This window comes from Dipodomys spectabilis, unplaced genomic scaffold (genome assembly GCF_019054845.1).
Source record: "Dipodomys spectabilis isolate Male_0828 unplaced genomic scaffold, ASM1905484v1 ptg000089l, whole genome shotgun sequence".
Taxonomy (NCBI): Eukaryota; Metazoa; Chordata; class Mammalia; order Rodentia; family Heteromyidae; genus Dipodomys; species Dipodomys spectabilis.
In genome coordinates this window covers 17,199,130-17,216,430 of record NW_024870766.1, presented here as the reverse complement: position 1 = coordinate 17,216,430, position 17,301 = coordinate 17,199,130, and the positions used below count along the sequence as shown (strand labels likewise).

Genomic DNA, 17,301 nt, shown 5'->3' with positions numbered 1-17,301 from the left:
GAATCAAATTTTGAATCCAGTCCATGCAGACAAATCTGAGACTCTTATTTCCAGTTAACCAACAGAAGTGGAGGCATACTAGAGTGCCAGCAGTAAGCCAGAAATCTAACCAAGAACTCAGTACTCAAGCCCTATAGTACCAACAAACACACACACACAGAGCAAAATATGACCAAAAATATCAACAAAGAAATCTGTTGTTTAGAACCACAGAATGACAGTTGCATTGTTGCAACAGCACTACTGTTGCTTCTTAGTGAGATGTGTGCTCCTGATCTGGCTCCAAGGCTTCCTGGTTTCTAGTGGGGCTAGAGACAATCCTATAGTGTTATCAAGTTTAGCCAGGAATGGTAGTTCTCATGTTGCAACTCATTAAATCAGACTAAGAAAACAGGTTGTAGATCTCCCAATCACTGGTTTTTAAATGGAGTAGTAAACAACATAGAAAATATCTGTGCATTCAAAGCAGTATCAGCATTGTTTTGTGACATTGTTTGTTTTTTTAAATTGTGACATATATCATTTGTGCTTTTGAGTAGCAGTAGAATGGTTTTTATTAGTGTGATGGCTTCAAAAATCAAAAAAAGTTGTATAGCTAGTAAGTTACATTTTCCTTGTTGAGTCGATGTTTTTTTATTATTATAGTGAACTAAAGTGTTAGGACTTCATTATATAATAATTTAATTAGAGAACAACTCAAGAGGCAGTTGTGAGTTGGACTTGTGTAAGGGATAGTGTTTCTAAATATCAAAATGTCTAATTCACCTACTTTTTGTTATTGTTGTTTTTGTGATTCCCTAAAGCATTTATCTAGCAGAGATGATGAGCAGTGGCTTCTGTGCTTGGTAGCCTCTGAGTCCAGCCGTCTGCTATCAAATTCAGCTCTCCTTAGCTATATGACCTCAAACATATTCTATGACTTCTTTCAGCCTCATTTTCCTCAGCTGTAAATAGATACAGTGATGGTAGGATAGGAAGATTATAAGGATTAAATAAAACAGAGTATGTAGTGTTTGGTATAGTGCTTAGCATGCCTCAGTCAACACACAGGCCCTTAGGATTGCAATTGGAAAGCTATAAAATATTTCCAAAGTTAGGCCAGGCAGTTTTGGTATTTTACAGTTAATAAGGTAAGCTGTTTTTTTTCTTTTTAGTAATTCGTTGTATTATCTCCCTATTTAATTCTTGCTAAAGTGGTAGTGTCACTCTGTTTTTAATAGGTTATTGAGGACACCAAAGAGAAAAGAACCATCATCCATCAAGCTATTAAATCTCTGTTTCCAGGATTAGAGACAAAAACAGAGGATAGAGAAGGCAGAAAATACATTGTAGCCTACCATGCAGCTGGAAAAAAGGCTTTGGCAAGTAAGTGGGAATGACTTCCTCCATCTTGCTCTGCACTCATGAGATACAGATCCTCCTCCTCATTTGCCTTTGTTGTCACCAAAGGCTGCCTTGCTGTTGTGCAGAGAAAGATATCCATTATGTCACTGCTTTAGAGAGGTTGAATAATCATTTCAGATATCAAAGCAGTCTTGCAGCCTATTAGGTTTGGGGTGTTCAATCTTGTATGTGAGTAAAGATTTGTAGAATTATAGTAGTGCCTGAGAAAATGTTAGTAATATTCGCTGCTACATTTGCTGAAAAGCAAAATGGGCTGAGTGGCCATACAAAAAGAAAATGGGAGGATTATTACTCACCTTGTGTTCTTTTTTTTTTTTAAATAAACGAATTTTTTTATTGTGAAAATACTGTACAGAGGGGTTACAATTACATGGGCAAGATAATGAGTACATTTCTTATCAAACATTGTAGCCTCCTCCTTTGTTTCCCCTTCTTATCCCTTCACATCCTCCATCCCCCCCCCCCCCCAAAGTTGTAAAGTTCGTTTTTTGACATAATGACTTGTACATCTCATTGTTGCAATGGGTCCTCCTGTATCCCTGTTTTAATGATTTGTTTTTTCCCTTCCCCTCCACATATACCAACATCATATATAGTGAAAGCAGGGGTTATACCGTGGGGGAGGGACATACAAAGCAACAAAGAAATAATCTTATAAATATGTTAGAAACAATCACATGAAAGATCTCTCTCTTTTTTTTGTCAGTCGTGGGGCTTGAACTCTAGGCCTGAGAGCTGTCCCTGAGCAGTTCAGCTTAAGGCTCATGCTCTACCACTTGAGCCATAGTACCACTTCCAGTTTTCTGGTGGTTTTTTTTTTTTTTTTTAATTGTGATTAAGTGATTACATAATTTCCCAAATTTCACAGTATTGTGGGATAGTGATTCCCAGTTAAAGTCACAAACACATTCTAACTTTCCTGGAGTAAATTGTCTATCATGGGGGCTGAGAAGGTGGCTCAGTGGTAGAGCACTTGCCTTGCATGCATGAGGCCCTGGGTTCGATTCCTCAACACCACATAAGCAAAAAGAAAAAAGCTGGAAGTGGCACTGTGGCTCAAGTGGTAGAGCGGTAGCCTTGAGCTGAAGAGCTGAGGGACAGCGCCCAGGCCCAGAGTTCAGGCCCCACGACCAGACCCCCCGCCTCAAAAAAAATTGTCTATCACGGTCTATAACATATAACGGTGTACACATATTACACCATACATGTGATCAGGAGCATGGAGTTATTTAGTAGTGGTTTGACCAGATGAGTGGAAGTTATTTGTTTCTTAAGTCCTGTTAATTTTGTCCTATCATCTAACATTTTGGATTTAACATCCACTTATCAGGGGACCATGTACTGTTTGTCTCTTTGCTCTTGGCTTACCTCGCTCAACATGATTTCTTCTAGCTCCATCCATTTCCCTGCAAATGTCATTATTTTGTCATTTCTGATTCACCCTGTGTTCTTAATGGATGACTGAAAACTTTCTGATGAATATTTAAAATGCTTGTTAAACATTTTTTTACCCCTGGAGCAAATTTTCTGCTTTGGCTTCCCAACTAGGAATGTCTTTTTCACTCAATACATAAAAACTATGATATATTTAGGAACATGACCATATACTCGAGTAAACCCATCTTCTCGTGTGTATTCATTTGAAATGAATGTATTATCAGTGAATCACTTAGGTATTTATGTTGTAATATTGTTTCTTCAGCCATGTAGATTTCTATTTACATAGAAAACAGAAAATTTAGATGTGTTCCTTTTCCTTATTAAACCATCAGCTACAATGTTTATGAAAATTACAATTACTCTTCTTCTCTACTAGTAACTAGCACAACACCTTTCAAGTTCTGTCCTACTAGTCTTCAGTTAGTTTTAGATACATTTGTTGAGCCAGGCATTGGTGGCTCATGCCTATAATCCTAGCTACTCAGGAAACTGAGATCTGAGGGCCACAGTTCAAAGCCAGCCCAAGCAAGAAAGTCTTATCTCCAATTAACTACCAGAAAACTGGAAGTGGTGCTGTGGTTCAAGTGGTAGAGTGCTTGCTTTGAGCTGAAGAGGTCAGGGATAGCACTCAGGCCCAGAGTTCAAGTCCTACAACTGACCACCCCCCCCCCCAAAAAAAAAAAAAAGATATATTTGTTGAAAGAAAAACCCCAAGACTATGATGGTTGGAACCATTAGGGCTCTGTCAGTATTTTCTTTAATTTAAATGTTAAATACTGTGAGTGAATGAAACCTTTATTGTTCATTACTTTGGTTCTAGTGAAATGAAAGAGTATAAAGAAACAGAGGAAGGGTGACTAAGCCTAAGAAAATCATCACAGAGACAAGAAGCCTTGTGAGTCTAGTGTGGAGGAAGAGGAGGTTGAGGTCAAAAGTCACTTCTCATTTGATACCAAAAAAAGGAAAATGAAGCCAGGTATAGCACATGTATCTAGTAATCCCAGCATTTGGGAGAGTGAGGCAGGAGGATCTGCCTGTTGTTACATGTTTCTGTGGTGTTTAGTTATGAACCCTACAGAATAGTTCCTTATAGCCTTCAGCCATGGTTGCTCAAAAGGGATAAGCCCTGTAGGAAATAATCTTAGCAACTTTTTTCAGTTCTTCTAAGGACTGTATATAGCTAGTAACAATAGAGAGGTAATTTACTACATATAACAATACCCTTGGGCATCTGGTCTCAGTTCTCTAGTTCTCTAAAGGAGTGAGTGCAGTGGGTGGCTGCTAGGGAAGCATCCTATATTGATTACCATCATTTGGCCAGCCACCTTTGGCAAAGGATGGTCATGAAGCAAATAGGAAAAGTCAGACCTTATCTTTCTGAGTGGTTGCTTCTTGGGAATGATCCTCATTTCTTTAAGAATGCTAAGTTTTATGAGGAGAGCAAAGCAGAGAGTTTGCAAGCCAAGGTAGCCCTAAGTGTTCCTGCCTTCTTCTCTTGAATATCATGCCTATCACTCAGGTTCTGTCTACATTTCTATTTTCTGTGCCTATTCCATACCCACTTTTTTTTTCCAGTCATTTTTTTTCAGGTTTTCAAGTTGAAATGCTAAGCCTAGGTAACATTAACCACCCCTCCCCATTTCTCTTTGGATATCTTCAGTAAAAAGCAGTTCTTGTCTTACATAGACTCAAAAAGACAGATCAGATTGGATCAGCCTTTGCACTGAGCTCTAAATGTTTTGGGCTTAAGGACTGTGACACTTATTCAAAGATAGACTTAATCTGCCTTGGAGCACTACTCTTCCACTACTTCACAGAATACTTGTCTGTGGCCCAGTCACCTAGGAACCTGCATTCAGCATTTTCTACACAATTATTCCCATCCACAAGCTCAAAATGGCATTAAGTAAATGCCAGTTATTTAAAAAAGCAATAGAGGGCTGGGAAGGTGGCTCAGTGGTAGAGTACTTGCCTCGCATGCATGAGGCCCTGGGTTCGATTCCTCAGCACCACATAAGCAGAAAAAGCCAGAAATGGTGCTGTGGCTCAAGTGGTAGAGCACTGGCCTTGAGCTGAAGAGCTGAGGGACAGTGCCCAGGCCCAGAGTTCAAGTCCATGACCCACCAAAAACAAAACAAACAAAAAGCAGTAGAGCCGGTATCAGGAGATTGTTGTTTTGAACCTGCAAATAGAACTCTGTACTAACAACAACTTGTTCTCCTGGGCCACTTTACCTAAAATTGAATGTGTAGGACTTTAAAGCTTCATTGCAACAATTGCAATAATGGTTTTTTTGTTCTGTTTCTGTGTTGATGGGCTGAACTCAGTTCCTTGTGCTATCACTGGGATTTGCTCTTGGCTGGTACTCCACCCCTTGAGCCCTGCTACTCTTCCATTTGTGACATTTTGCTGGCTAATTGGAGATATGACTAAACTGAAATCCTCAGATCCCAATTTCCTGTGTAGGTAGGATTATAGATGTGAGCCATCGGCATCTAACTTTGCAGTAAAGTTTTCAAACTTACTACCAAATGCTATTATAAATTGTTATTGATGGGCTATGCATTATCTGGCAGATTTGCAATATTCTAAAGATATTTAATAATTACATAAACAAGTAAGTTAATTTGATTTTGAGAGAGTGTACATTTCAAATGCTTCTCTGTACTTGTTTCAGACTTAAATTTTTGAAAAGATTCTGGGGTGCAGCATGGTAGTACACTCTTAATATCTGCTTCTGTTTGTCTCTCTTGTGCTGATACTCTAATCTTGAACTTAGGACCTTGTGGTCTTGCTTAGCATTTTTCACTCACAGCTAGTGCTCTGTTACTTGAGTCATACCTCCAGTTTTCCTGTCATCTCTTAACTTGAGAAGTAAAGCAGAAAGATCACAAGTTTAAAGCCGGCTTGGGTTACATAATGACAACCTGTCTCAGAAAAAAAGGAAGGAAGGAAAAAGGATTCTGCTCTGTGATCCCTTTCTGAAATGGTTTCTAGGTGGCATCCCTGGGATGCCTCTTCCTTAGAAGGAAGAGCTTAGCAGAAATAAAGAGGCTCTGTGCAAGGGACTAGCATTATAGATTATTCATTAACAGGAAATCTCAATAATCAGAATGGTTAGCAGTAGAAAAATGTCCCAAGTAGGTACAGTCAGTTAAGGACTCTGAAACATGTCTACCAGTTGAGTAATGTGGATATCACTGGTTTCTTTTTGCCAAAGCAGTCTTAATGGATTGAGGAAGTTGGAAACCAGTTTAGACAGTATGTTTTGGTGAAGGGCCATATACGTGTTGTTTTCTCAAACTAAAGAGAAAGAGAAAGGAAGGGAACATGGTTGAGGAAAAGAGGAAATAAATTTGGCTTTTATGATGGAAGAGCTAGGACTATATACTGAAGAGAAAGAGCCAATGGAAAAAAAGTAGAAATTAAGGAAGGAGACTAGGTAAAGATAGTGGATGGGGCAGAATCATTGAAGAAGCTAAGAGATTGGTGTACAGGGATACAGAGGTGAGAATGGACTTAAATAGGAAGAATGTTTTATGTGTTGCTCCATCACGTTGTCTTTTTCGGGCTATATACATTTTTCCTTCTTTATTCATGAGGACCTTTTGCTCAATACATGATTATTCCTGAACATGTTTTCCTATTTTATCTGGTTTCTGTTTCTGCTTATCTGGGCTGCTATGTCAGTCCCTAAGAAGATGGAAGCAACCTCCTGGAATTATATTACCTAGCCTAGGAATTTGCAATTATGCTATAAATTGTAGTGTCTCAAAAATATTTGGAAGTTGTCTTACCTTCACCTGAATTATAAGGCTAAATAATATGTAGCATTCTAGGAACCAGTTTTATTATTTTTACTTTATTATTTAATAAAGTAAGAAAAATTGCTCAAATTAAGGCTGCTGGACATAATCTTAGCTACTAGCTACTCAAGGAAGCTGAGAACTAGGGATTGTGATTTGAAACCAACCCAAGTAGGAAAATCTGTGAGATTCTTAGCTATAGTTAGTCACCAAAATGCCAGAAGTAGAGCTGTGGTTTAAATGGTAGTGCTAGCATTGAGAAAAAAAACCTCAGAGACAGCACATAGGCCCTGAATTTAAGCCCTAGGACTGGCACCCTCCCCCGCAAAAAATTTACATATATATATTCATATATTCCCAGCACAAATCCTTGACTATTGAGTACACTTAGAAAAAGAATACTTCCATTTGGTGTTTACAGAGGAGATAGTTTTATGCATGTTCAATGACTTGCTAATAGAATGCATTACAGGTTCTTTCTTTCTTCTTTTTTTTTTGGTTGGTCCTGGGGCTTGAACTCTGGGCCTGAGTGCTGTCCTTCAGCTCTTCAGCTCAAGGCTAGCGCCCTACCACTTGAACCACAGCACCACTTCCAGTTTTCTGGTGGTTTATTGGAAATAAGAGTTTCACAGCCTTTTCCTGCCTGGGCTGGCTTTGAACCATGATCCTCAGATCTCAGTCTCCTGAGTAGCTAGGATTATAGACATGAGCTACCGGAGCCCGGTTTACATTACAGTTTCTTGCAAGAGGAATATTATTTAGATTTTTAGTCTTGTAGCTTTACTCATTTCTCAACATTATACTTGTGAATGCACTAAACAGCTAGTAGCACACTTGTTTTTAAGCTTTTATTGTGGACCTTTTCAAACTTGCACACAAATAGAGGAAGTAGTAATATATACAACTTCTGTGTAACCACCTTCAAACATTCTGTTGCTTTGATACTTCTCTTACACCTTTTTTTTCTTGGAGCATTTTAAAGCAAATACTTAAGTATGTATCTACCAGGTAAGAACTAGCCATATCAGGGGCTGGGAAGGTAGCTCAGTGGTAGAGTGCTTGCCTTGCGTGCATGAGGCCCTGGGTTTGATTCTTCAGCACCACATAAGCAAAAAAGGCTGGAAGTGGTGCTGTGGCTCAAATGGTAGAGCACTAGCCTTGAGCTGAAGAACTGAGGGACAGCGCCCAGACCCAGAGTTCAAGCCCCACGACCGACAAAAAAAAAAAAAGAACTAGCCATATCATATCCAATAAAATAAAAATAATTTCTTGGGCTGGAATGTGTCTTAGTGGTAGAGTGCTTGCCTAGCATATATGAAGCCCTGGTTTCAGGTCCTCAGTACCACATAAGCAGAGCACTGTGGCTCAAGTGGTAGAGTGCTAGTCTTGAGCACAAGAAGCTCAGGGAGATTGGCCAGGTCCTGATTTCAAGTCCCAGGACTGGCAAAATAATAATAATAATTTCTTAGTATCTAGTAACCCAATATGTTTAATTTTGCCCTGAACGTCTCAAAAACTGTCTTTGTATATGTGGCTTTGCCAAATAATGATAAAAATAAGGTCAGACCATTGCACTGAATAGATGTCTCATAAATCATATCTTAAATCTTCTAACATCTCTTACAGATTTAAGGAGTGTTACTAGTATTACTCTAATCAGTATTTTTCAAATATTAAAGTTATACTTCAATATGGGAAATTTATAAAGCATGGAAAAATATAAAGCAAAACAATAATTACCATAATCAGCACCAAAGATAAAAAATTTTGGACATGTCTTCTCATATATACAAAAACAAATCTCTAGATGGAGAAGCATCATTTGGAAGGATGAGGTAGAAGTATCTTTTGTTGTATCCCATGTATACAAGCAATGTAGCTTAGAGTATGAACTGACACACCCATTGTGAATGGATTGAGACAAGGAAGCTGTACCTGTAGGTGAGTTTTCTACTTGTTTGCAACATTCCACTGTCAATGTCTGAATGGCTGTTAATCTACCACATAAGTACCACATGCTCTAGAAGTTCTTAGTATTAAACTTACCATGCGATTCATTGCATGTTTACCTCTAAAGCACCTTAATATTATTATAAACATTGCTCTTTTGTGCTCCTTATGCTGTGCATTTGGACAGAGGTCAGAACTACAGCAGGTAAGAGCAGTTGGTGTTTCATGTAGATAAAATGAAATGCCAATGATTTTTTCATAAGTGCGAAATGTGGACAACTTCATTAACTGCTAGTGAGCTGGAAGGAAAACTAATAAAAAAAATTCCCATTCAGTTTTCTGAAGAAATTGAGTAATTGACACCAAGAGTATACTTGATACTTTTCTATATTTATCAAGAATGAAAATGGATTTACTAGTCATATATACCATGGCAGTTTTATGGGAGGGTTTATTGATTCTTTACATTTTAGCCAAAGTCACTAATCTGTTATCAGGCAGCTCTTGCCTTGACAAAGCTAGATAGACAGTTACCATTAGTAATGGGAGCAGTTTAAGCCTCTGAAGGAAAGGATTCATGAGTTTATGTGAGAAGATTTTTTTAAGGAGAAAGAAAAAGGGGCTATAAAAGAAAAATTCTATGTTGTTGTGCAAAATACTATTTCATAGTTTCTTTTGTGGAGTTATAGAAGTCAAATGAACTAGAAATGGTCTTCAAATAACAGCTGCAGCTCTTTCACATGGGATTTATGAATGTTGCACAGTGTCTGCACAGTACAGTTGTGGCTTATGTATTGTTCCTTTATCAATTTTTCAAAATATTCTTTGAGCAGCTTAAATCTAAATGTTTTATTGTTTGAATGAATGGTTCTAGATTACAATGGAATTGAAAGATTCAGTTAAAATAACAATGTTAAAAGTCAAATTCTCCCAAGTCATGCAGTGTTTTCCAGTTTCCATCCAAATCATAGTGACTTAGAAGTTAGCATTTAATGAGGTTTAATTTCTTAGTTTCCTTTCTCCTGGAAGAGACAATCAGGTCTTGAATGCTAACCACTCTATCAGGTAGACATTTGTGAATTTATTATAGACATTAGCTAAACTTGCAGTGGTAGTTGTTCCTGGAAAATCTAATTGTTATCACCAAAGCCATACTTCACAATCTCTGTCCCTACTCATTGCCACTCAGTGCGTGAACCCCTGTCTGGCTGTGAGGCAAGCTGGTAAGTTCCTCGTAATAGCTGTTTGCCTCTGAACTGCACGTGGCCTAGACCAGTAGGCCCTGTTGACATAAGTTAACTTAGTATTCCTGTACCACAGGCTCTTCTGTGTAGCTGTTACATGAAGACTGCTGGTTTATCTTATTCATTTTTTATATTACCTACATATCCTACAGGATATAGACAAATGTTAAGTGTTCAGAGAAAGTTTAATGTCTATTGTCTAATGGCTATACCCGCTTAAGCCATATTTCCTGTCATGCTAGGTCTGCTTTGTGTCTTAAAGATCTTGTAACAAAAAATGAGCTACGTAGAATTACATTTAAAAACTCTCAAAATAACTATTATGACATATATATAACATAATTTTTTGTTTTTAAGATCCGAGAAAACATTCTTGGCCAAAATCTAGGGGAAGTTACTGCCACTTTGTTCTATACAAGGAAAACAAAGATACCATGGATGCTATTAATGTGCTGTCCAAATACTTAAGGTTAGTATCTTGTTCTAATATAAAATCAAAACAACAGGAATGTGTTTCCTCTTTCCTTGCTAATGGAAGGAAAGCAGAACATAGATCAGTATATAAGTGTAGTTTTCGTAAGCAGTAGGTGAGATAAAATTCTTTTTAACCTCTGTGCTGGTAATTCAAGATGATAATCTAGAAGTAATGATTTGTCCATCCAGATGAACAGAAAAACAAACTTTTCTCTTCTCAAAGTCTATAGTTTAATGTGCTTCCATGGATTGGCTTTATGAATGTAGATGCTTTCAATTCTTGGGTTTCCTGAGTAAGCCAAGTCAGGTTTTTCTCAAAGGAATATAAATATAATAGATTGTGGTCTCTAAATGAGTCAGGTGCCAAAGCTTTTTTTTTGTACTGTTACTTGGACTTGAACTCAGGGCCTTGTTTTCTTGCTTGCTTGCCTTTTTCTACTCATAGCTGGCACCCTACCACTTGAGCCATACCTGTAGTCTAGCTTTTTTTTTTTTGCCGTTAATTAGACATAGAATCTTGAAGATGTTTCTGTCCAGACTAACTTCAAGCAAGCCTTCTGAGCAGCTAGGATTACATCCTGGGGGGGGAGGGGAGGAGAGGGTGTGTTTGTGTTTGTGTGTATGTGTGTGTGTGTGTGTGTTTTCAGTAGAAATGGCTATACTATAGATACAATACCATGACTGTATTGGTAATTTCACTCAGTTTAAACATGGTAAGAATATTACCATGTTAGAACAGCCATCACCAAATACCAGCAACTCAGTGGCTTAAACCACAGCAGTTCTATAGGCTTAAGATTAAGATGTCAACAGATTTATGTCCTCCACAGAAGCCTGTCTTGAGGTTGGACTAGCTCCACTTGATGGCCACATTTTAATCTTGGTCACCTCTCTAAAGGCCCTATTTTCAAATAGCTACATCTGAAGTACTGGGGTTAGAGCTTTTGAGGGAGACAATTCAGCCCCTTCACACAGTACCTACTTTAGTAATATTTTAGTTTACTTTGTTTACTAGCTTCCTGGGAGAGAGTTGTGGTACTCTGTTCCCTAGGGAACAAACTCCTGATTGGGGAATAGACAGTGGTGAATACCTCTGAGATTTAGAGTTGTAAATACTCAGGGGTCACAAATCCTCCTTGGTAAGCTTCGTGTATCTTCATATCAAAACAATTCAGATCCCTGTTTTAGCCTTTGGCTTTTTTTATACAAAATAGCATTGTGAATTTGTATTTTCATAGATAAATTTTAAAATAGGGTTTTTCCCCATTTTCATTGTTACTATTTTAAGTACATTTTGTTACTATGTTGGTTATTAATTTAAGCATATTTTATTTTGAAACTTAAATTATGAGAAATGTGATTTTCTTAAGGTTTGTGACGTCAAATTGTCCTGTTTCTGTCTTACCAGAGTCAAGCCAAACATATTCTCATATATGGGCACCAAAGATAAAAGGGCTATAACAGTTCAAGAGATTGCTGTTCTCAAGTAAGTAGAAGTTACTTTCCAGGATTTGTGTTGGAAAAATCCTAGCACTACCTTTCAGAGTTCTTGAGTTTTCTTCAAGAGATTTACCTCTTCCTGTTTAGATCATGCCTCTCTCATTAATTTCTTTTCTGCTTTTTTCTTCCTGCTTTTCAGTATATCCTAATTTTAAGTAGGATTTTTAGTAGGTTTTTTTGAAGGATTTGTGAGGCACTACCAAGAGAATAAGTGTTTCTTTTATTCATACATTAAGTATCAATGCTGTTGAAAAGTAGATTACAAAACAGTAAATGAACTCTTTCATTATATTGCAGAAATATATAGATGAGAAAGGTGGTCTCTGCTTTTGAAGCATTTATACAACTTAATGGAGCATACATACTTTAGTAAATCTTACTGAAAGCATGGGATTTAATATGGAGAACTTTCCCAAACCCTGGATGACGACACAGGTTCTTGGCTACTCTTTCACATAAATATTGTAGTCAAATCCCGTGATTTTTTTTTTGGGGGGGGGGAGTGGCTTTTCCACATAAGTAATTTAAGGAAACAAATATTTTACTTTTTTTTACTTAGGTTTTCATTCAGGCTGCACATATGGTAGGAAAGCATTCTGCTATTGAGTTGAAATCCCCATCCCTCTTCTATGTGTATGTGTGTGTAAGTCTCACTGTGTAGCCCAATCTGGCCTCAAACTCCTGGATCCTCTTTTTTTCAGCTTCCAAGTACTAGATTTCAGGTGTATACCACCACACTCAGTTTGTTCTTTGTTGTTGACTATGCATAGAAAGAACTGAATAGAAAATGAAAATTCTGCCATAATTGTTTTCTCTCGGGATTGTCTTGTTTTTAATGGTGCACATATATATATATTTATTAATAAGTTTTTTTATTGTGAAAATACTGTACAGAGGGGTTACAATTACATGAGCAAGGTAATGAGTACATTTCTTATCAAGCATTGTTGCTTCCTCCTTTGTTTCCCCTTACCATCCCTGCTCTCCCATTCCCCCCCCCACCAAAGTTGTAAAGTTCATTTTTTGACATAACATCTTGTACATCTCATTGTTGCAATTGGTCCACCTGTATCCCTATTTAAACAATTTGTTTTTTCCCTTCCACTCTACAAATTATACCAGCATCAAATACAGTGAAAACAGGGTTATACCATGGAGGAGGGACAAGTGCATATATTTTGTGGAGGACTTAGCCCTCCACTTTAAACCATAATATTTCTACAAACATGTTCTTTTATTTGAAAAATAAATGATATACTTCATTTCATTACCCATTCCTACATAACAAAAGATATTTAAGAATGTGGTGTATTCTATTTTATTAATTGTCTTGTTTTATGTGTGCTAGTCCAGGGGCTTGAACTCAAGGCCTGGGAGCCATCCATGAGCTTTTTTGCTGAAGGCTATCACTCCTACCAGTTTGAGTTACAGCTACACTTCCAACTTTTTTGTGGTTAATTGGAGATGGTAGGCACACAGACTTTCCTGCCTGGGCTGGCTTTGAACCTCCATCCTAGATCTCAGCCTCTTAAGTAGCTAAGATTACAGGTGTGAGCTACTGGCACCCAGTTTTCATTTTATTATTATTTAGTATTTGATATTTATTATAGGCAATCTGTGACAGGCATAGTTGTATCTAAATCTTTGCTTGAGTCTGTTAATTCCATGAAGATGAACTTAGCTGTGAAATTACTAGTTACGAAATGTTAATGGTTTTGATAACCAAGCCTAATTATCCTGAAGAAAGGTGGTACCAAGTTCCCACCTTTATTCTACTTCTTCAGAATCCTTACCAGCAATGTTATAATCAAGAGGGGAAAAAAATCATTTGCGGGGAACGTGGCTTAGTGGTAGAGTGCTTGACTAGCATATATGAACATAAACAGAAAAAGCTGGAAGAGGCACTGTGGCTCAAGTGGTAGTGTGCTAGCCTTGAACACAAAGAGGCTCAAGGAAAATGCCCAGGCCCTGAGTTCAAGCTACAGGACCAGCAGGAAAAAAAAAATTATTTGCTGTTTTAAGGTTAGAAAAAATTACATCTCATTGTTTTATATATATATTTTTTTTATTGTAAAGCTACTATACAGAGGGTTACAGTTACATGAGTGAGGTTATGAGTACACTTCCTCTTGAACATTGTTACCCCATCCATTGTTTTCCCCCTACCATCCCCTCCCTCCCTCCCTTCCCCGAGGCTCTTTTTTTTTTTTTGATTGTGATTAAATGATTACATAATTTCAAAGTCACAAGTTCATTCTAACTTCCCTGGAGCAAATTGTCTACCACAGTCTGTAATATATAACAGTGTTCACATGTTATATACCATATTTGTGATCAGCAGCATGGGGATATTTAGTAGTGGTTCAACCAGATGAACGGGAGTTCTTTGTTTCTTAAGTCCTGTTAGTTTTGTCGTATCACCTAACCTTTTGGATTTAGCATCCACTTATCAGGGAGACCATGTACCGTTTGTCTCTTCGTTCTTGGCTTACCTCGCTCAACATGATTCCTTCTAGCTCCATCCATTTCCCTGCAAATGCCATTATTTTGTCATTTCTAATGGCTGCATAATATTCCATTGTGTATAGATACCACAATTTTTGGATCCATTCATCTGTGGTGGGGCACCTAGGTTGTTTCCATATCCTAGCTATTGCGAACAGTGCTGCAATAAACATGGAGGTGCACGTGTCCTTGTATATTGGTTCCTGTTGTTCAGGGTAGATGCCTAGAAGTGGTATGACTGGGTCGTAAGGGAGGTCAATCTTTAGCTTTCTAAGGACCCTCCAGACTGCTTTCCAAAGTGGTTGTATAAGTGTACATTCCCACCAGCAGTGTAATAGGGTTCCTCTTTCTCCACATCCCCTCCAGCATTTGTCGTTGGCTGATTTGTGGATGTGGGACATTCTGACTGGGGTAAGGTGGTATCTCAGGGTTGTCTTTATTTGCATTTCCTTCACCACCAGGGATGATGAACATTTCCTCATGTGTTTCTTTGCCATTTTTATTTCTTCATTTGAGAAGTCCCTCTTTAGTTCCCTTGCCCATTTAGTAATTGGTTTGTTAGGTTTGGGAGGGATTAGTTTCTTGAGTTCCCTGTATATACAGGATGTTAACCCCTTGTCTGATATATTACTGGTAAATATTTTTTCCCAATTAGTTGGTTGTCTTTCTAGCTTAGTTGCGATAGATTTAGCTGTGCAGAAGCTTTTTATTTTAAGGTAGTCCCATTTGTCGAGTCTCTCTCCAACTTGTTGTGACCCTGGGACTCTGTTCAGGAAGTTCCTTCCTGTGCCTATTAGTTCAAGTGTCTCTCCTAGTCTGTCCTGTAGTAGTTTCAGAGATTCAGGTTTAATGTTAAGGTCTTTAATCCATTTTGAGTTGATGTTGGTGCATGGTGATAGGCTGGGGTCCACTTTTAGTTTTCTGCATGTGGCTGCCCAGTTTTCCCAGCACCAGCGGTTGAAGAGGCTGTGTTTCTTCCATTGTATGTCTTTGGCTCCTTTGTCGAATATCAGCTGGCTGTAGGCCTGTGGATTTATATCTGGATCTTCTATTCTGTTCCATTGGTCTTCGGGTCTGTTTTTGTGCCAGTACCATGCTGTCTTTGTGATTATAGCTCTGTAGTAGAGTTTGAAGTTCGGCATGGATAGCCCTCCCATATTGTCTTTATTCCCTAGAATTGTTTTGGCTATTCTAGGTCTTTTGTTGTTCCATATAAATTTTTGGACTGTTTTCTGTATTTCAGTGATGTACGTCATTGGGATTTTAATAGGAATTGCATTGAATTTGTATATTAGTTTTGGAAGTATCACCATCTTTACTATATTAAGTCGGCCTATCCAGGAGCATGGGAGGTCTTTCCATTTCCTAGTGTCTTCTGCAATTTCTTTCTTTAACTTTTTATAGTTCTCATTAAATAGTTCTTTTACATCTTTGGTTAGGTTAATTCCTAAATATTTTATTTTTGGGGAGGTTATTGTGAATGGGGTTGCTCCCTTTATTTCCCTCTCTTCCTATGCGTTATCAGTGTATAGGAAGGCAACTGATTTTTGTGGGTTTATTTTGTATCCTGCTATTTTGCCGAAGTGACTTATGATTTCTAAAAGTTTGGGGATGGAGTTTTTGGGATCGTGGAGGTATAGTATCATGTCGTCTGCAAAAAGGGATAGTTTAACTTCTTCTTTCCCTATGCGGATCCCTTTAATGTCTTTTTCTTGCCTTATTGCCCTGGCTAAGGGTTCTAGGACTATGTTGAAGAGGAGTGGAGACAGTGGACATCCTTGCCTTGTTCCTGTTTTTAGGAGGATTGGTTGTAGCTTTTCCCCATTAAGTATAATATTGGCTATTGGTCTGTCATAAATGGCTTTTATTGTTTTTAGAAATGTTCCTTCTATTCCTATTTTCTCCAGAGCTTTTAGCATGAATGAATGTTGAATTTTATCAAAGGCCTTTTCTGCATCTGTGGCGATAATCATGTGATTCTTGACCTTGGCTCTGTTGATATGCTGGATTACATTTATTGACTTACGTATGTTAAACCATCCCTGTGTCTCTGGGATGAAGCCTACCTGATCATAGTGTATTATTTTTTTAATGTGTTTATGGATTCTGTTAGCTAGAATCTTGTTAAGGATCTTTGCATCTGTGTTCATCAAGGAGATTGGCCTGTAATTCTCCTTTTTGGTTGGGTCTTTGCCTGGTTTGGGGATGAGTGTGATATTGGCTTCGTAGAATGAGTTTGGGATAGCTCCCTCCTTCTCTGTTTCTCTGAAGAGCTTGAGGAGTATGGGTATTAGTTCTTCTTTAAAGGTCTTATAGAATTCTGCTGTGAATCCATCTGGTCCTGGGCTTTTTTTTGTTGGAAGACTTTTGATAGCTTCCTGTATCTCATTATAGGATATTGGCTTATTTAATTGGTTAACTTCTTCTTTGCTCAGTTTGGGTAACTTGTATTTCTCTAAAAATGCATCCATTTCCGCCAGATTTTCTTCCTTTAGAGAGTATAGCTTTTGAAAGTAGTCTGTTAGAATTGTTTGGATATCTTGGGTACGTGTTGTGATGTTTCCGGTGGCATCCCTAATCCTATTAATATGGGTTTCCTCTCTTCTTTTTTTAATTAATCTTGCCAACGGGCCATCAATTTTGTTTATTTTTTCAAAGAACCAGCTTTTTGTTTGGTTTATTTTGGTTATGGTTTTCTGATTTTCTAATTGGTTAATCTCTGCTCTCAATTTGGTTATCTGGCTTCGTCTAGTAGCTTTAGGTCCCATTTTTTCTTGTTTTTCTAGCTGTTTTAGTTGCAACATGAGATTATTTACTTGGTCTGTCTCCATTCTCTTGATGTGGGCACTGAGGGCAATAAATTTGCCCCTCAGGACTGCTTTTGCTGTGTCCCACAAGTTTCTTTGTGAGGTGTTTTCATTTTCATTGAGTTCTAGGAAATGCTTTATTTCTTCTCTGATCTCTTCTGTTACCCAGGC

General features: G+C 37.9%; 1 protein-coding gene across 2 annotated transcripts in view; it reads left to right on the top strand.

Moving 5' to 3' along the window:
• The window catches only part of Pus7 (pseudouridine synthase 7), a 47,539-nt gene that overhangs the window by 10,795 nt on the left and 19,443 nt on the right, over positions 1–17,301 (top strand). For both annotated transcript variants that reach the window (XM_042684760.1, XM_042684759.1), the window contains exons 5-7: positions 1,221–1,365; positions 10,202–10,313; positions 11,727–11,804. In XM_042684760.1, coding sequence (XP_042540694.1) covers positions 1,221–1,365; positions 10,202–10,313; positions 11,727–11,804 — 335 coding nt within the window. The remainder of the gene's footprint in view (positions 1–1,220; positions 1,366–10,201; positions 10,314–11,726; positions 11,805–17,301) is intronic.